A 20,307-nucleotide genomic window follows, 5' to 3' on the forward strand; every position below is an offset into this window, starting at 1 on the left:
GACAGTAATTTCAGCGTGTCATTGTTGATTTTTAGCAGGCGTGACGCTTGTCATTGGGTAGATTGAATAAGACACACTTCATACTTAGTGCTCAGGGTCATCTCCTCTCTCTCTCTCTCTCTCTCTCTCTCTCTCTCTCTCTCTCTCTCTCTCTCTCTCTCTCTCTCTCTCTCTCTCTCTCTCTCTCTCTCTCTCTCTCTCTCTCTCTCGTAAAATCACACGCACTGCCAGCACCGCTCAGCCTCAAATCCGCCTCCCCGGATCCGATCATCTCCGATCATCCTTCTGAAGAAACTGATCTTCACATGATCTAATCTCACAATGCGTGAAGAAGCGGCGGCTAACAGCGTTCGAGCTGCTCGATACAATCAGCGTTCGGCACGATCCGAGACCCAATACCATCTCCTGCCGTCAGCGGCTATGAACAGGAGACCAGCAAATCGAACTTTCTATCTATACTATCAAGCGATAAAATATTATTTTTCTTATGTGTGAGACGATGGGCACGTACGTGTTTAGAACTCAACTCAACTATATGAAAAATTTAATCTAATTTGTCCTGCATAATTGATAATATCCCGGTTGCGTGTCAAGTTTCAACTTTCATTAGGCATTCTTATTATTTTTACTATTCGGCATATTTCAGATAGTATACGTGTATTTCATTACAACAAATGATTCCGATGCCATCTCATCGTCTGCTGTCTGATTTTGTCTTACAATATATCATCTTTCATTGTCACATACCATAGACCTTTTTCTGATGGCCACCGCTGACAAATAGCAGCGGCCGCTGTCCATCCTCGCTGGCGTCTCCAAACGCGTGGCATTCCAGTGATCCAACCGGCACGGCACCACCGCCACCGGCGGACGGCGGAGCGGTGTGCCGGCCTCGGTTCACAGCGTGGCCAGGTGTGTGAGACCGACCCTCCGCCCGTGGCCACCCCGCCGCCGCCGCCACCGCCGCCGCCGCCGCCGCCCGCCGCCCGCCGCCGCCGCCGCCGCCGCCGCCGCTGCCGCCGTGTCAGTGCCCGCCCGCGCGTCGAAGGCGCCCCACGCGTGTGTGCCACGTCCGCCGTACGCGTCGTGCAGCGCGAGCCAGCTGAAACTCGTACGGTCGGTTGGTGGAGAACTGCAGTGACAGAGGCAGGGGAGTGTCAGTGGGTTGTCTGAGCCCGGTGAGAAATGAGAGTGAGCGTGAAGTGAGCGGAGAGGACGTGGTTGGCGAGAAAGACGAGAGCTAACGTGGTGAGCCGGTTGTGAGAGGAACGGAGAGGGTTGTGGTACAGTGGATCGTTCGAGAGTGACTGTGAGCTCAAAGGAAGCTTCACGGACGAGCCAGAGAGTACAACCCGGCTAGTTCTTCAGTGGTGACCGTGGTCGTGGTGTGGAGTGCATAATAGACGGTTACCGAGGTTTTGGCGTCGTAATGCGACCATCACCGATACAAACCTGACTTCAGTGACCGAGAAATCACACTGCGTGACCTTTCGAATGACCGGCGCGAGTCGCCAGCGTCATCGTTTTGTGCGAGCTGTGTGCGGGAGTGACCGGGGCACTAGTGACACCTGGTGGTGACCTCTGGCCTCAAACTGGGGAAGCTGAGAGGAGCCGAGTTTGACCTGGCTGCTGGAAGCCATGGTGTACCAGTCGCGATGGAGAAAACCAAACAGAGCGACGTGGTCCTGCTGCTATGTGAGTACCTGCTACAACACGTCATTTAATGTTATTTGCCGTCATTGCACTTTATTGCTGCGAACGGCCAACAATGTGCCACACACTGCTGAGATACGATAGTTTGGGGGCTAGAGGTAAATTCCCCAGATGTTCCCTTTAGATCCGCCAGTTGAAACCGCAGCAGATATCACCTTTAGCCTTGGCACACCAGTGATTGGTGACATCATAGGCCATTTTATGGCAGTGCATGTCACTCCAAGCTCGTTCAGATACGGCAACAGCGACAGGGTGTCTATCGGCGGATTTATCCGCCTCTGTACTGAGGCGGGGCACTCATAAACGACGGCTGAATTGACAAGCCCATACTATAATATTATAATCCATATTAATACCATATTATATTATATATTATATATTATATATACATATTAATATTATAAAAGAGAAGTTGTCTGTGTGTCACAAACGAAAAGTGTCATCCACATCTGGGTGTCTTGCGCCGGAACGGCGCCATGTAGGAGCGTGAAATTTGGCAGTCGACAAGCGCGGTCAAATCGAACGATCGTATTAAAATTTGGGCGCGATCCGACCAGGGGTGCGTCTCTGGCGGCGTCGCGAGCACGAGCCACGCTCGCCATTGGTTTAGCACGGGGCGCGAAAAACGGCGCCGTCGGCCGAAATCGGTCCGACGCGTGCTCCTTTCCGGGCTTATATCTTGACGACCGGTGGTCACAGCGACACGCGGTTGCCACGGTTCGATAGAAGAGAGCTAAAGCTAGCGTATTGATATGGTTTTATAACGTTGGGCGCAGCACGTGCAAATCAGGACCAATTGTTGTGAAAAAATGACCGATTTCGTGCCTCGTGGAGGAAAAATCGGTGCCGTTTGAAAACGGTTTGACCGAATGCAATCGGTGTGGTACCATTTTTTAGGTAAATATATGACAAAATGGATGATGGTAAACAAAAAGTGGTTATGTCTACCATTTCCTTTATAATGTAAAATTAATTTGAAAATTTGATGCGCGCAGAGTACGCTGTCCTTTACAACATCATAACGTATCGAAAATGTTGAAAATTGACCATGAAACGCACATATTCGGATAGCGCATTCTTTTCTGATCAATATCCACCCAAAATATTATCAAAAAGTAAATAAACTTCCGTGAAAATGACTCAGGCATGCCACCGTGTTTTGTTAACGTTAGACATATTTTCCGATGAAATCCGATCGATGGCTTATAGCCGGCATGTCATTAAACTTTTGCCAATCAGTCAGCACGGCATAGGCTACAGGGCACCGCCCGCTTAGGGATATCGCCAAACCCTTGAAAACTGTACTTGCATATAACTCAGCCGTTTCTGGGCCGATTGCGCTGAAACTTGGACTGCCGGCAGGTAGGGCACTCACCAAGCGATGTAGGGTCATGTGTCACAGGTGGGGTGGACTTATGCACGTGCGCACGTGAGGGGGTCTGCTTCTACATCTGAGGAATCCCTGGGTCGAATCAATCAAATTTTGTACACTGCTAGGGACAATTTAGACAGGTGGCTGACATAAGTCATCTGGAGTTTATTAAGCGCGTGCGCACGTGCAGGGGCCCATTTATACATGTCTCAAGAACAGGTAGGACAATAGCACTCAAATTTGGTAAATCTCCTCAGTCAAGTATGAGTAGGGCATGAGTATGCCGGGTATAGGTAGGGTACGGTATGGGAAGGGTAGGGTTTGGGTAGGAATAGGGTATGGGTATGGGTAATATTAATATTATAATCCCTGCCACAAGCCTGACGCACATCGCCTTTAGAAACGTCACTCCAACATGGCACCGACATCCTATATCGTCAATCCTCCCCGTTGTTATCGAGCCTGCAATGTTTGACGGAGTCGCATGCGGTCTTTATTGCGTCGAACACCGCGTCCAATACGCCGTATCACCGTATCATTCCACACGTCATATGCCGTCTGCCGTGTTTGGGTGACTGACGTCAGCATTCGATGACGACTGGTACCGGCTGAGTTACTGGTATTAGATGGTGAATGCTGAATGCAATGCTACCGGTTGGCGACATGAGATGACATCGGGTGACTATCGATGGTGACTTTATTTGACGTCGGTGTCTTTTACTGAGGTTTGGTGATCTCTGGAGATGGCTGGTGACTTACGCAACTGTTGACGGGTGTTGACAGCTGGCGTCTGTCTGTGATGCTCCAGCGGTGACCGGCGCCGGAAGTAGCTCCTCCGTCACGCCTGCGATGGCTCAAATGACGTCACTTACTTCCTGCGGCCGCTCCCCTCGGCCGCCTTTCCCCTCCTGCCCCGCGCGACGACCCCAACCCTTTCTGACCGTGTGGCGTCTCCCTGCATGTCCCACACCTTCCCCAGGGCCCATTCTCTCGGGACGTGAGCCCTTGGTTTCTTATTTTCTCTTTTTCCGGAGCTCCTCTGCTAATGCGACTTCTTACCGGCGTGCCAGAAATAATTTCAGTTCGTTTGAATGGATTGCACAGTCCTTCCTCCTGGAAAGTAACCCTTTTGGACGGTTTCCTCTCTCGCATTCTTATCGTTTTAATTTTTTATTTTGCGCCTTATATTTACTTTTATATATTTATATATTTTTATATATTTATGTTTTATATATTTATATATTCATTTATATATTAATTCAATACCTAGAACCATATGTTTATGACGGCTCTCGATGCATCGCTATATCCAGTACCTCTATGGGACTATAGGACCGCGGGATCAGTTCTAGTACCATGGGACTGGGACCCAGCCCACCTCTACGTCACATTCCATGTTAGATAAGCGGGCCGCTCTGTGCACGCATTCGTCGACAGACGTCACAGCTGCACCTCTCTTGTCATCGTCCCTATCACTGGGGGGAGGGGGGTGGCGGTCACATCCGGTGGGGGAGTGCCCACCGGGGATTGCAGAGGAGGGAGGGGTGGGAAGTGAGGCGCAGCTGGTCGACTCACCGTGAATCACTGAAAACCGCACTGAAAACCCAATGTTTCTTGAATAATAGGTATGGAACTTCATGCAAGCTTGAGTCATGTTCATGTTTTGAACGTTATGAGAACAACAGTCTGATTTGTTTCTTTGAGAAGCTTAAATTTTATAGGTACATTGCACACTTAAAATTTGTGGCGTCTTTTTGATCAAATTGTGTGAAGCACTGGCAAGTGGCAAATCAAGTATCAAGTCATGCGGATCGTTCTTTATCAGCATACAAAGCTAGTTATGTAATTTTTAGATTTATCGTCACGTTCTCGTTACGTAACGTCTGTACGGGTTATTGACAGCATTTGATTGAAACTGATTTGCGCAGCCCTGGCGTTCTTCTGTACATAAGCCATTTCCTGTCCCAAATGCCAGCTAATGGGAATCATGCGTTATCTTATGGCAATATCTGACGATACGTTTGTTCACCCTGTCAACGTTTTCCCGCATTAATTTTTTTCTCCTAATTAAAGGCAATTATCTGTAAAAGCAGTGACCCATGACGTAAGCGTAAAACGCCTTGAGATGTTTTCGATAGCAAACACGCGTCAATTCGCGGAGCGCGGGTCATTTTCCGCCAACCACGCGCTGCCATCAGCGGGCGGGGTTGATGGTATCGCCTCAGCAATGGAGCGCGGTCACGTTATCTCTCCCCAGCCGGACTACAGACGTTATCAGCTCATGAGTTACTGCAAACTGCCGCTGCGGGGTCACGAGCCTTTTGTGCAACGCCACGGCGCCGCTTACCACCGCTAACTGGGCTCCACGGCCCCGTCACTGTGCAGACTTGTCCGGGCGATTTTACACACGGATGCCGCCTGTCTGATCGCGCCGCCTTAGCCATGACACAGACGTGCTGACCTCCATGGGTCTTCCTAACCACCACTCTCCGCTGCTCGGCTCAAAACGAGCGTCGTAACGAGTGTCGAAACTGAAAAACTCGCGTCCCGCCGAGCTCCCGTCTCGCACCTCTGCCAATTTCAACACTCCACCCCGCGTATTGCACGCTCCCAGCCGCCGCTCTGCTCCTATCCCAGCGGCACTAAAAACGCCATCGGTCGACGCTGTGGCCGGGCCAAACGGCAGCGTGTTGAAAGTGCGCCGTTCTGTGGCGTGAGGTTGACATTTGCGAGCCGGTGTGCACTATTTGACACCCGGCAGGGACAGAGCTAAGGGCATGCAGCCTGCAGGAGACGGGTTCAATAGGTGACAGCTCTTGTGCGTTCCGGGCTGCGGGGCATATCCGATATTTATTAATTATCCATGAAAAGGTGATGCAAGATTTTGCGCCCAGATATCACCGAAAATATTTAGTATCCAATGTCCAAAAATATCTAGCATATACCACCCGAGCTATCACTGGCTCCGCCCCTGTATCACTCAGCAGTCAGCAGCCAGCACCAGCCAAGCAAACTATGAAGCTTCACGTCTGAGGCGTCACCACAGCTCACAGTACTCTGGCTCACAGCTTATAGGTACTGGAGCCGAAAGCTAAGGCTTTGCCCCAGCTCAGAGCTTACTAGAGCCTAAAGCCACACGGGAGTGCCGGTCGCCGGGTTTCCGGGACGGTGAGGTCTCTAAAAGGCCTCTTACCGAGACATCCGGCTCTCGTAAAGTCCGTTGGCTGGGGTGAACACTCAACAGTTCTAACACGTCAACGGACAGGGATTGGACACTGGACAGACTTCATCGTCGGTAGACAGGGACCAGATAAATGCAATGAAAGAAATAAATTGATTGACTATGACTTGTCTACTTAGGATGTGAAAATAACATGCACACGCTGCACACTAAGGATTCAATGAAAGCCAGAAAAGTAAATGGGAAAACATCAACAGATGTGGCTCACATTTGGAAATAAAGAGATGAATAGGTCGCAAAACGGTCGGATTAAACGAGGCAAATATTATAACGGAGTTGCGCAGCGTACCGGAAATGCTAAGTTGTATGAAGCGCAGTCATGAATCAGGTCATATCCGGTATCCGGTCGACAAAATTCTCACTTGTTTTTTTTTATATATATGTAGGTCAAGAGCGGTGATGAGTGGTTACAAACTCGATTAGAGACGGTTATGATCAGTTGACGAGCCTACACCAGCATTCCACCAGCAGCTGGAAATAAACTGCTGGCCGTTAACCTTCTGTAGCTCTGACCTCAGTTTTGCAGTCATGTGAGGCGCGGTTGGCAGCCGCTGAAAAGGGTCGGATGCAGTCGGCACAGCAGTTAGTGGGTTCAGCAGTGGTTGCTGTAGAAGGCATTTGGCAGTGCCTCTGCTCAGTTATGTAAACCGCAGGCCTCGTGGCTCCACCGAACCGGAACGCCTGTCGACCCAATCTGGGGTCATCCACATGTCCGACAGCACCGCCCCAGTTTATCCACACCACCGTCTGCGCTCCAATTTACCCACATTACCGCTTTTACCCCAATTTTACCCCAAATGCTCCTGTTTTACCCCAGTTTTCCTCCAGTTGTACTCCATTTTAACCCCAAACACGGCGCCCTGGGGCGACAGAAGGTCGCCGGTTCCGGTGTGTGCCCCGCTCCCCGGCACCTCACGCACACAACACTCCCCCCCCCCTCGGGGTAATTGGGGTTCGCGGCCGGCTGCGTCGGGTCGGGGCCGTTGTAGGGGGGGGGGGCAGAGCGTCCCGCTCCGCGGTGCCAGCTGTGCTCTGTGCGTCCCGACAGACCGATAAGCGGACCGACCCTGGACGGCCCGGGCAGCTGGACTGGCCGACAGCGGATCAGTGGGTCTCACTGGACGGACGCCGGGGCGGCGGGTGCAGTGGGGTGGTAGGGCGGAGGGTAGGACAGTCCGGGGGCAGGTCCCGTGTTGGGTGGACGGCTCGGGGGCTGGTCCCGTGTTGGGTGGACGGTCACGCCGCCCGCGAACGGCGGGCCGTGGAGTTATTGTATTCAGAGGTGACAAGTGGTGGCAATTAGCGTGCCAGAGTGAATCAGACGGCGGTGATCGGCCGCACATGTTACGGACTGTGTTCGATTCATGCGCCGAGTGGTCAGTGGAAGTGGGACGCGAATTGCTAACAAGGACAATGGGCGGTCGAATTGGATCGATAAGATCAGAAGCTATGAGAACCATCCAGTGATGTGAGGCCAGCTGTGTTTTCCGCCGTGATTCCATGAGCTGTGAGCCAGAGTTTTCAAACGAAAGTGTCGTGCCGTGAGTCCTCACTTTCAAACGGCGACGGCAGTCTGTCGGTTTTAGCCCTCCCAAAAGCCCGAAAGCGGCCGCGCTGGGGCCGTTTACAAAGCGCCATCGGACAGCAGGTAGGGTGGCAGGCAGGTTCGTCCGTTGTCCACGGAGACAGGTGAGACCGTCCTTCGGAGACCGGGGACCCGTGAACGGACTCGAGGCGACATACCGGGGACCTTTTGTTTGTCCAGAAAAGACGGGAGAAACAGCCCGGCGTTTTGAATCAGCCGAGGGATAACGGTGGCGCAGGGTTTTGGGGAGATGGGCCGGTGGAGTAACTGTTTTTGTAGTCCTAGAATGAATGAAACAGGTTTAGCCAGGCTCACTGCAGATGGAATGCACTTTATTCGTTAGAATTGTTCGAGACATCATAGGCGACGCGCTATTTTGCTGTCGCATTTGTGATTCCTTGTGTTAGTGACTAAAATAATCGTTACAGTTGTGAATAGTAAAAACATGCAGACCGTTTTGTTATGTTCACAGTTCATATACGTTGAACATGTCCAATTGTCCATACATCAACCCCAAATGCTCCAGCATGGCCCATGCATTGTAAACATCGCCTTCAAGCCCATGGTTCCTGGCGGTCTACCTCAACTTTCTCTTGTTTCCCTCATCTGTCAGTCTGTCACATGTTTGGTCTACATTCCAGCGATAATGTGAGCTATTTTGTCATTTATTCCCACCTGCCGGCGCCTGACACGCTTCACACACGCACCAACCACTGCTGTTCGTTGTTGAACCTCGGGTAGTCAGTCGCGTTTTCCTCGTCTGCTGATGTGCGCGGGACAGGGGAATGAGAATAAAAGTAGTAATGTAGGACAGGTGATTGTAGAATATAGGACACTCATAGCAGACTGATCACAACAGACTCACAAATAACGGGATATCGACCACATCAGACCCGCAGGAACGCTGGGATCGCTAACGCGTTTGGAAGGCGTACCTAAAACGGTGGTGTTCCGCCTCATTTATGACCCGATTCGATATCGCGCCGTCCATCATCGTGCGAGAACGGTCCTCGGACCCTGACGTATGACACGACCACATTAATATTGGTAGGGGCGTGTTGTGGTCCCACACTTTCCGGCGCCAGCGTGCGACCGACCACCGCGGCCGGTCATTGACCCCTGTCTGGGTACCATACCCCTATGTCGATCGGTGACCTCATACGCGACCTTACGGGGTCCATCACTGGGTGGGTTATGATCCTAGCGGTGACCTAAAATGAGCCAACTATAATTAAAAAAGGTCATTGTGTACCGGAAACATACTAAACGGACGAATCAATAATTGTATTTCATTTCACATCTCACTAAAAATGCAGCATTGATGTATTGGTTTGGTATTCGTCTCTCAGTCGCCCTTGCGTTATATGTTTTACTCAGCTCCAGGCTATCTGTTTTCATTTGTAAGCCACCAAGTCAGCAATGCGCTCAACTTGTTTTCGTCCTTGTCACTCCGCTGCCCTTCAGCGACGAGCAGCAATTCATCTGCGCCACGCCGAGACAACTCAAGGACACATCTCCCCACGCGCCGTCGAGTCGTAGACCTCTATTCAAATAGTCTCTCTGAATATTTAGCATAGTCTACCTCATACCGCCTGTTTCACGTGTACCCCCACATTTTGTGGTCATGGATCTGTGCTTCATCGATATTCGATAATTCCTCATTGCCCCACCGATCTGTACCCCCAGCCGTTTCACATAGCCTGCTATCTGTTCGGTTCACATCACCACACCAATGCCGCCCTCCCCGATACACCGGCCGCCGGAAGCCAGCCGTGGGAAGGTCGGCCGATCCTCACCGATCGCCCCGGGCGGTCCTCAGTGGTCTCACCGGGCGGTTATTCCTCCTCAAAACACATCCGTCCCGTCCCGTCTGCCTGTCTGTCTGCTGTCCGCCGCCGCCAGCGCTGCCAGCGGCCGGAAGGCGCAGCCACGCTGGGTCGGTAGGCGGTCCAGGGGGCGCTGAGGTAGCAGCAGGGAGCAGCTAACTGGGATTCTAACCGTGACGGTTGGTCCGGAGACAAACGCTGCTTTCTGGGGAGCATCAGCATGAAAGAATGGGATGTCGTCACCAAGCTCCACAGGCATTCCTCTGCAGACAGATCGCCTGTTCTGGTCCGTCTTGAGAGTTAGGTGCCACCCGAACGTCTGACAGCACTCCTGCTGCTCTTCCAGCGTACCCTGCTGGCTGCTCTCCCTGCCGCTGCCTCAGCTTGAGACCCCCTACTAGCTGCTATAGTGCTATATGCTCGATACCACCCCAGCATCTACCCTGCCGTTACCTCAGCGCCCCTGCTACTTCGTCATAGCTCCCTGCCGCTATCCCATGGCGTTTACTCACAATGTGTTTCTGCCATCCTTATGCAGTGGTCAATGGTCAATGGCTAATGGTAATATCCATCACATCGATATTTTGTCAGTTTCAAAGTTGAATTGCTGATTGATCCAATAAGCATGCAGGAGCATGCAAAATGCATTATGCATTCCTCATCATCCCCACCCCATCTTTGTTCTTAGAAAGCACGCTTTTACAGTCCCCCGTACCATTCTCTCTCGTGTTGAATTTATTTACTGTCGTTCTTTGTTAGGTTGATAACAGGACCGCGTACTATTCGTGCAACAGCGAGAGCAGACTCGAATAAACCGGCCACTGCTGCTGCGGCGTTCAATTTATTGTCGGAGTACGAAGAACCCATGCCGAGCTGGCGCGCTGTGCGGTTGAATCTATATTGGGTGCTGACCGCTATCCCATATATCTGACCTCTGATGGCTGGACGCGCGCGTCATCGACCTGACCTGATCCATACATATGTGCACGTCGGTGACCTTTGGTGCCAAACATAGCTCTCTGTGCCGACCGATTGTTCTACATATATGTTACTAGGCGGCGTCACTTGGTGGGCGACATGGTGTGGGTCTTCACCACAGGCACACACAGGTCAAAGGGCTGTCGTTCAAAGCAGTTTGCACCAGTAAGCTGCTGCGTGTCGCGATATTGTCGGTGACGAAGGTGTACGGGATTGATTTTTTCATACACAAACCAGATTGAACCAGAAATCTTGATACAAACCAGATCAAACCAGAGACGGGTGCAGCACAGGGCCTCCTCTAACATACCCACTGGGTGGGCAAATGCCTACCCAGTCACCACAATTGCCCACCCAGTGGCGTCGATTTGCCCACCCAGAAGCAAATGCAAAAATAAAGGTCCGGCCAGACGTCCGGTAGGAACTACCACTTCGGTTTCCCGGGAAAAAAAAACTTGCTAGCAGCCAGTGCCCCAGCCCCCAATCACTGCAGTGCAAGTTATTTTTTTTTTTTACAATGGATGCATCTGAATGCAGGGGCGGTAGCAGACTTGGCGTTTGGGGGTGGGGGCAACTTGGCAACTTTGCCAACCCTCGGAGGGGGGGGGGGGCGGTGCTAGCTTACAGAGGCCCATGGCCATAGCGGCCTCAAAGGCCCGTAAGGAACCCCAGAGGCCGATGTGGGCTCTCAGAGGCCAGTGCGTGACGCCTAAAGGTGTAAGCCATGGGTCCCCAGCCAGACAACAAAATAGGGCCATCAGAGACCTTATAGGCTGATTGGGGACTAAATAGGGCCTCAATTTGGAGCCATCAGAGGCAAATGTGGGCCTCAGATATCAGTGTGAGGCCCTTATAAGACTGACATTGGTCCTCAAAGACCGGCATCGATCCTTCAGAAGCCAGTACGGGGCCCTCAGAGGCACAAAAGGGTCAGTCTTGGATCTCAGAGGCAGAAAATGGGCCATCAGCAACCGGTGTGGGACCTTTAGAGGTCGGTTTGTGCCCTCAGAGGCCAGTTTAAGGCCCTCAGAGACCAGTACAGGGCCTGAAAATGGCAGTTTGAGGCCATCAGAGGCCGACTTAGGCTCTCAAAGGCTAATGCGGGTCCTTGAGGCAAGGATGGGACCCTCAGGGGTCAGTGTGGCACCCTAAAAGACAGGCTTGGGCTGGTGTTGGACCCCAGAGTCCAGAAAAGGTCAAGTTGAGCCCTCAGAGCCGATGCAGGTCCTTAACCCGGCAGTTGCTGGGGTATTTCGCCACCCACCGTTTGCTGGGGGGGGGGGGGGGCGTTAAACGCCCCCAGCCGATAACTCGAGAACCAATAGGCGCAGCGAAACGCACGAGGCGGCAAACGAAAGAACGCGACGAGACGCTTCAGATGAGTACTTTAAAGTTGAATTTTGAGGTCACAGGTCGGGTCAAGGTCAGGTCAAACAGGTCAAACACCTGTAATCGGACTTTCAGTAGCATGGACTTCAGGACTTCACAATGGGCGCCTCCCGTCATAAACTCTGTCAAAACGGTGCACAATCCATCATATAAGGCCTACAAGAGTGTCAGCTCCATGTAGGGGTCAGTCAAGCATAGGTCAGGGTCAAGGTCAGGTCAACCGGGTAGACACATATCCCCGAAAATCAAAACTGATATTCGCAGCCTGTGACACATGTTTTATGGGTATTTTGGGGCGTAGAACACGATGGTGACATTCATTTTATCATATGTGTACGTGTTTGGGTCAAAAATTTCAAATTAAGAAATACATGTATCATGGTCGTGAAGCAGTCATGAGAAATTGCCAAGATTCAGTTCAAGATTTTGGAGAATGCGGAACGATAATCAATAATCGAAGATAGCCATTTGTGTTCATGGTATTGGCAGTCTAATGGCGTTTACGGCATGTCTGTATGTCTATTCTGTGATTTTATATGATTTTTTGAACATATAACGTTTTTGGTCGAAAACCAAGAAATCATGACGTCACTGAAACCTCGATATCTCAAAAATTTTCCGGCCGATTTTTTTTGAAATTTTGCCACAATAAACGTCAAACAATTCCCTAGAGGCATCCAAAATTTGGCGTGCCTGCGGCGCGCCATTTTTTTTTTTTTGCTATGGCCCAGCGAAAAAAGTGGGGGCGTTTAACGCCTCCCCCAGCAACTCGGGGGGTAACCCTCGCCCGTATAGGGGGGAGTCGAACGGACCCCCCTCGATTTTTTGCGAATAACTCGCGACCTGTGACCTCTTTTCCGTGACCATGTTTGGCCGAAATCGCGATTCGGCGTATGTCGGCTCGCATTAGCCGCGCGTTTGCGAGCTTTTCGTGATTTCAAACGTTCAAACATGTGATTTGATGTTGCTCCCATACATAAGGGTGGGTGTCAAGGTCACCTGAAGGTCAGGTCACGTCATTGACCTTTGGTGACCTCGGGTGACCTCGGTTCACTTTTTCGAGATGTTCTAGGCTAGTTTTTTATCTGAATTCGAATTTAGCAACCATTTGAACATTTACGAAGTAGTTTTGGTGCCTTCGTAACATGTTACGAAGCTGTCAGAGGCGGTTGACACGTAATACGAATACCCGTCACAACCCCTACCGGTTGACCTGACCTGACCTGACCCGACCTGGTCTAAATAGCATGCTTAAAACATCATCTCTGATCAAAACTAACACGATATTCGTGATCAGCACCCCGGAAAACCACATAGCAGCCACACTTTACGACTTTCTAACAGGTCCCGATTTTCCCGGTTTTCGGGTCATTGACCTGACCTGGAAGGTCACTCGATGACCTAGGACCTTAAAATTGGGTATCATCGGCTTCCTCTGGTAACGGGCAACACGCTCGTTTTTTCCTTGAAGCTCTAGCTTGATCAGGGGCCAAACGCGAGGGGGGGGTCGTGCCGCCGAAGGACGCAATGGCCTGTGCCGGCGAGGGTTAAAATTGGGTATCATCGGCTTCCTCTCGTCACGGGCAACACGCTTGTTTTTTTTTCCGCGAAGCTCTAGCTCGATCAGGGGCGAAACGGCAAGGGAGGTCCAACGCCCCCCCCCCCCTAAACGAGTACCTACGTTCGCGGCTGGAAAAACACCAATACAGGGGATGGTTAAAGGCCGGCATCGGGTCTTCAGAATCCAGTGCGGGGCCCTCAGAGGCTAATATGGGCCTTTACAGGCCAGCATGGGGCCTCAGAGGTCAGTGTGGGACCCTCAAAGACCGGCATGGGCCAGCAGAGTAGCGTGCTACAAGGCCAAGGATGTATTACAAGTAGATTAAGGTCAATAAAAGCCGTATTTAGATCAAGAGGACGCGCCAAGAGTAAGCTGACCATGCCTCCTAAAAAGAGGCAGCGAGCATCACCTACCTATTCGATTTCTGGTTCAAGGAGCAATCATAGTAAGTTTAACTCTGCACTTTTGCAGTCTTCTTAAAATTTTAAATGTATGTAGACTAGAGATGTCAATCGGATACCAACTTTTTGGTATACCGATACCAAACTGATACCAACTTGGTATTTGGTATTTTGATCCTAATGTTGTTGGTATTTTGTTGGTATTACGAATCCGGCTAATGTATAAGAGGATACGAATTCGGTAAAAAGTTGGTATTTCCCTCATATTCCCAAGTTGGTTTGGTTTCGGTATTTTTCATGGTTTTGGTTGGCATTTGGTATGGTATCGGTATCCTGATTTTCCGTTATTGATATCACTAATGTAAACAATAGGCATACCTATAAGGTGAAATACACACGAAATACCATATCTGCACACGACAAACGTTAAACTATAAATGGCACAGTTGGTTGACTGTGAAAGTGACATAGGCCTTAACCCGCCCCCCCCCCCCCAGTCGCAGGTAAAAATGGTTGCACCCCAAAACAAGTGACTGGATCTGCCCTTGGGCAGGGGAGCGACGAAAAATTTTGCCCACCCAGTGAAAAATCCTTAGAGGAGGCCCTGGTGCAGCAGACGACACTATAGCTTATACCTACCAGGAGCACACTCAAGTAATGATGGACGTCCAGCTCAATTGCCGCCTAGCTCTTCCAATGATTGTGCCAGCGGTAAAAAACGAAAGGATTTCTGACAAATGTATGCTGACCGTTTATGACAAAATCAATATGGCGATATCAGGATATGGTGGATTTGAGTCAAAATGACGGATGCTCACAATATCATAATATTCATAAGCGCTATGCAGTATGCAAGGAATGGACAAAAAAACTGCCGAAAGCTTTACTGGCACTATATTTTTCCGGTGATGTTGCCGGATTCAATCATGCCCTGGTGCTGCATTTCCCGAGTAAATCACTTCCACACAACTTCGATAAGCCTTTTCCATTCCATCCAGCTCTCTCAGATAATAGATAGGAATAAGGAAGACTTGATAATGATGGCATTCCCTTTCATAATGCACGATTTATTGGGTGCATTTTATACAGTTCTTATTTTTATGTTTTCATTCTTATGCTTTTTTATATTTAGGCGCTGTTTTATCGGAATCTTTCCGTTGTCCATCACCTCCCATCTGACTGCCTGGCGCCTGCACCAGCATTTACCATCCACCCTGCACCTCCCTTTCTCCACTGTTTGTGCTCGCCTCTGCCCCGCCTCCCTCCCTCCCCTGTGCACGCCCCTGCAGCGCCGTTCTCACGCCCCTCTCTGGCCGTTTCAGATAAGAAATCGACGGGCGAGTCGCCGCCGCCGGCCGTCGCTGGCTCTCCCGACTCGGGATCGGCGCCGTTCATGGTGTACGGAGGAGCCTCGCCAAAGAGCCGACCGGCCTCTGCAGGTCAGCAGGGGGTAGGGCAGTAGGGGGGGTCTTACCAAAGACCGCCGTCCGACGACCGGCCTCGACAGGTCAGCAGGGGGGACATGGCAGTGGGAAGGGGGAAAGAATTGGTAGGAGGCAAGCGGCGCGGTGGCTGCAGCGACCAAAATAACTACGAGGTCATTGCATGACACTCTCGAGGGCGCTGTATCAAAAAATATTAACAATCGATTGCCTGCACGTTCTCGCTTTCTCTGGACGTCAAATAGCTAATTATTTAAAATTATACAAGCCTAAATATTTTAACTTAATTGATTGAGGCAGTGATATTTTGTTATAAACGGTTAATGATGCTTTTCAAATAACTAACCTTCTCAGTCTTTCGGCATAACATTCTTGCTTTCCTAAACGATCGTTTCCATTTATGCCGTTTATCAGTTATTTCCTCCATGTATTTTTTTTGCTCGGTGCTAGCGGCCGATGCGGCGGTGCAGTCACCGGGTCCGTGCGGGGCGATTTTCTCCGCCCGATATCAGTTCACCGACTGATCGTTCGCCGCCTGGGGCAGGTCGCGGGCCGAGCGCTGTGGAGTGATTGTCATCGATTGGCTGATGGGAGTGTCGCCGACAGTTGGGTCCGTCTGGGGCGGCTGTCGGCGCTGTTTGGACGTCCACTGCAGCAGCCTGCGGTCGGACATGACCACTGCCTGTTCTGTGGAGAGGTGACGAGAGAAAACCGGCCCCCGCTCAGATGTGACCGCACGATGGCCTCTCGGTGTTTATCTGATACTACACAGAGCTGTTTAGGATCGTGTGTGTCACCCAAATCGGTCAGGCCTCTCCGTACCAGTATTTGCACTTACAATTTACACCAACCGTATCAATCGAGAAATATTGATACATATCGATTCACTCTAAACACGTAAATGGCCACATTCCCTCGTGGCTTCCAAGTTACGTCTGAATGTATCGCGGCTGGATGAAACTGACCGTCCTCTCGCTCACTGATCCATGTATTTTGGGATGACGCCGGCTGGGTGGCCTTCATCAGACCGCGTGCAGGGCTAACAGCTGGTCAGTAAGGCGGCTGCAGACACCATCAATATTTCACAATCTTCAGTCGGTCGACGCACAGACGTAAACGAATTACTCTAGTCTTGGAGCTGAGGGTCGCAGCAGCGAGCCAGAGATAGTCATCTGCACAGCGAACTGAGGAGTGAGCACCCTTCCGCGTCATGTATTATTGTATTGTATGCACCTACCGGTCTACCGGCTTCCTGGGAATCCATTGAAGTCATAAACACTTCCCGGTCTGCTTTTTCTTGTGTGAGTCATACTGACTGAATTCGTAGAAACCCAGCTACTTTTCCGACTTGTTATGAAACTATCCAGAGTCGCACCCAGACCTAATGAATGCTGGAGCCCTACCTCTCCGCTGCTGAGTTCAGCGATCTGAATCACATGCGCTGCAGTCATGTCGATACCGGATACTGCGTTGGATACTGGATACGGGATAGGGATACCCGCCCGGCCCGCGTGATGTATGGCGTTGGAGACGGGCGGTGAAGCCGCCCCCCCCCCCCTCGACCCTGAGATGTCGGGTCACCGGACACCTGCTGGGGTCACCCCCCCCCCTCCCCTCCCGGCCAGTCCCGTCCACCACCTGTCGGAGGGGGAGGGGGAGGCATTTCCGCCGGGGAGTGTCTGAAGAACACCGCGCCCGGCGTCAGCGGCGGCGGACCCATGCGGTCGGCAGGGCGGGTGGACGGATGGTTACTGGTTACTGGTTACCAGCGCCGTCTAACCGGTAGGCGGGGCTGCGGCGGCTTTCTTTCCATGTTGACAGACGGCCAGACATGGGTTGGTCTGTTTCACTTTCTCCTTCCATGGTTTCACCATGGCGGCCGCCGCCCGGCTGCCGTCGGGAGGTGGTGCCACTCACCACGGACCCATACTGTCGGCTCTCGGCGGGTCCTTTGTCGTCATTGTAGGTCTGAGAACACCGTGCCGCCCATAGTTTGTCACTGTATCGATCCGCCACTGATCGTCAATCCTCACCTGGGATCGGCGAATCGAAGCAGAGCGTGGACCGGCCGCGGCCGCCGCGCGCCGCCGGCACCTCGCGATTTGGCAGGACGTAATCTTGGCGGAGCCTCGCCGGCAGACGCTCTCGCGTGCTGCAGCCGGCGCGCCCATCGCTGCGCGCACGCACTGCGCGTGCAACGCCCCGTGCGCGGTCACGTGACTTCCGGTCATACCAGCCGGGGCGGGCGCGAAAACAAAACCGGCACCGCCCGCTGTCGGTAAGGTCGGTTTTCTGGCGGCGGCGGCCGGCGGGTCGCCCGTACCGACTGGCGGGCGGTGCGGCCGGCAGGTAGAGCGCGGCTGCCCAGCGACAGCCGCCAGTCGCTCGTGAGCTGCTCGGTACTGCGCGCCGCTCGCCGGCCGTGCCGCCGCGACTATAAACAGAGCCAGTGCAGTGCTCCCACTCCGCGCGGCCGTGCGAGGTCATAATGAGTGAGCCGCCATATGGCCGGACCGCCGAGCGCCGGCCAGTGTGCGGGTAACGGCTGTGGGAGCGGCGCGGTGCTTCGGGCTCCTCCAGACAGGTGCGCGCTTTGTGCCGAGCGCGGCGATCTCTGTGACGTTCTGTGACGATCTGTGCATTTCGTGACGCTGTGTGACGCCGCCGGAGGGCTGGTGACGATCGTGACGTCGGTGTCATCGTGATCGGGACAACGCGCGTCGCCGTCGCGTCTGCCGGGGCGCGGATGACGTCATGGCTAACAATGACGTCATGCTGCGGCGAGCAGCAGGTGCGGCCGGCGATCGGGCCGACCGGCGCTCCGTGGCCGGCGGCGAGAGCAAGTTTGTCTGGGTGGCCGTCGAGGCGCTGCCCACCTCCGACGCTGTGCAGGTGCTCCGTGGTGACTCTGCGCCAGAGCTGTGGCAAAGGGACGGTGCTGGGGAGGCTCCCGAGCCGCCCAATGGTGACCCGACCTCCCCTGACAAGCCCCGGGCGGATTGTGGTGACGGGAATGGTGAAATACTCTCAGAGGATACAGAGCCGACCTACGCCGAGCCCCGGCTGACCCCGGCTCCGGCGGTGGGGGCAGAGACTCCCCCGCCAGCTGCCCCGCCGGGGGTGGGAGCAGGTGACCCCCCGCCAGCTGCCCCACGGGGGGTGGGAGCAGAGGTCACCCCTGCCCCGCCGCCCCCCGACCCCTCCCCCGGCACGTCAGCTGCGGTAGAAAGTCAGCAATGTCAGGACATGAAGGCACGCGGCCCGAACTCTGGTGAAGAGGGGAGAGGGAGCGGCGCTGACGGCGAGGTCAGCACGGCGCCTCCGGGGGCGGACTCTCCCGCTCCCGCTCCCGCCGCTGCCCCCACCAGCTCGCTCGCCCCGCCGGCGGCTCTGGACGTACTGAGCTCAGGGGCCACCTCAGAGGACGAGGAAGGGGACGAAGTAGGTCCTCTGACCGGAATCGGAGGCCGGCCGGCGGAGGACCGCTACTCCAACTACTTCGAGGAGCGGCTGGCGCTGCTGGATTCGGCGGGTCCGGACTCACTGGACGGGCTGCAGCTGGGGTCCGGGCGGGATCCGGAGCCGGAGATCAGCTCCGGACGAGTGCCGGACCCGGAGCCGGAGTATGCGGTCCCCCATAGTGGGGAGAGGCCCAGTCATGTGACCCCGACAGAGGTCAGAGCGGGCGCGGCGGTGTTTCCGCCTCATCCGCCTGCCGCCACTGAGGGCCCACCACCGCCGCCGCCGCCGCCGCCGCCGCCGCCTCCGCCGCCTCCACCGCCGCTGACGGAGACGGAGACACCGGCTAAACTGACTCTGGATGTCGGAAAACATCCGATCTACGAAGACATCGAGCCGAGCCCCGAGGAGCGGGTACGATCTCTCGGTGAGGAGATTTATGACGCCATCACGGGTGAGTCTCACGGTGATGACGTCACGGGAGTCTCACGATATGACGTCATTCGCCTCTCCTCACCTTTCACCTCATGTAACCTCCCCTCACCTCACCTCACCTGACCTCACCTGACCTCACCTCACCTGACCTCACCTCACCTGGTGGTATAACACACTTGCGGTCGCTCCTTCTGTTGCGTGGGAGCTCATGTCACTCCTCCCTGCAGTCACTCCGAGTCCAGGAACAAAGCTCTGCAGCGCACCGCCCTGTGCAACGGCCGGTCAGTAAGGTCGATGTTCTGCGCTGAGCGCACGGCCAGGCACCCCTACGGCTGTCGCTGGGTGTCGTTTGATTCGGAGCCATTGTGTCGCCGAGAGATCCGGCTGCAGTGCTGCCTGGATGGCGTGCTTCTGACGTGCTGCTGGCGTAGGTGGCGTGCTTTGCGAGCCGCTCAGTGCACAGCCGGTCAGCTGTGACCGATGCCATCAGCTCGGCATATTAATGCAGTTCGGGGTCAATATCGTTGCAGCCATGGGTATATCGATGCAGCTGCACCATGAGCTGGGTATATCGATACAGTAGGCATATCGATACCTACAGTAGGCATGTCGCAGGTTGAGGAAATCCTTACGCCGGTGAAAATTATGCAGATATACCGTCGGCGTGTGAACTGTCTCCTGCTGTTAGGATGACACCCCATCCGTACTGTCAAGTCTTGTGGCATATCCAACATAGGCGGCGGAACGGGGAGGGCACCGGGGTACCGTGCCCCCTTTGATTTTGGCATTTTAAATTTGATAGACGTCTTCTCGCGATTTCTATGTCACCGAAATTCTTGACGATTGCTAGCCTTTTTAGCACAGTTAGTAATGTCGCTTCTATGATAGGTACCCGCATGTGTGTT

The 20,307-nt window shown here is 53.2% G+C and overlaps 1 protein-coding gene across 4 annotated transcripts in view; it reads left to right on the forward strand.

Moving 5' to 3' along the window:
* The first annotated feature begins 1,026 nt into the window (after nt 1–1,026).
* Nucleotides 1,027–20,307, forward strand: part of LOC122390436 (rho guanine nucleotide exchange factor 10-like) — a 65,936-nt gene continuing 46,655 nt past the window's right edge. Inside the window, exons 1-2 of one of the 4 annotated variants that reach the window (XM_043383382.1) lie at nt 1,027–1,695; nt 15,389–15,505. In XM_043383382.1, the coding sequence (XP_043239317.1) occupies nt 1,656–1,695; nt 15,389–15,505 (157 nt within the window). In that variant the 5' untranslated portion in view covers nt 1,027–1,655. Of the gene's footprint in view, nt 1,696–7,557; nt 8,016–15,388; nt 15,506–17,884; nt 19,422–20,307 lie in introns of those variants that run through there. The other 3 variants (XM_043383384.1, XM_043383381.1, XM_043383383.1) reach the window with 3 other exon arrangements.

This window comes from Amphibalanus amphitrite, unplaced genomic scaffold, assembly GCF_019059575.1.
Source record: "Amphibalanus amphitrite isolate SeventyFive unplaced genomic scaffold, NRLGWU_Aamphi_draft 000396F_arrow, whole genome shotgun sequence".
NCBI classification, from domain to species: Eukaryota; Metazoa; Arthropoda; class Thecostraca; order Balanomorpha; family Balanidae; genus Amphibalanus; species Amphibalanus amphitrite.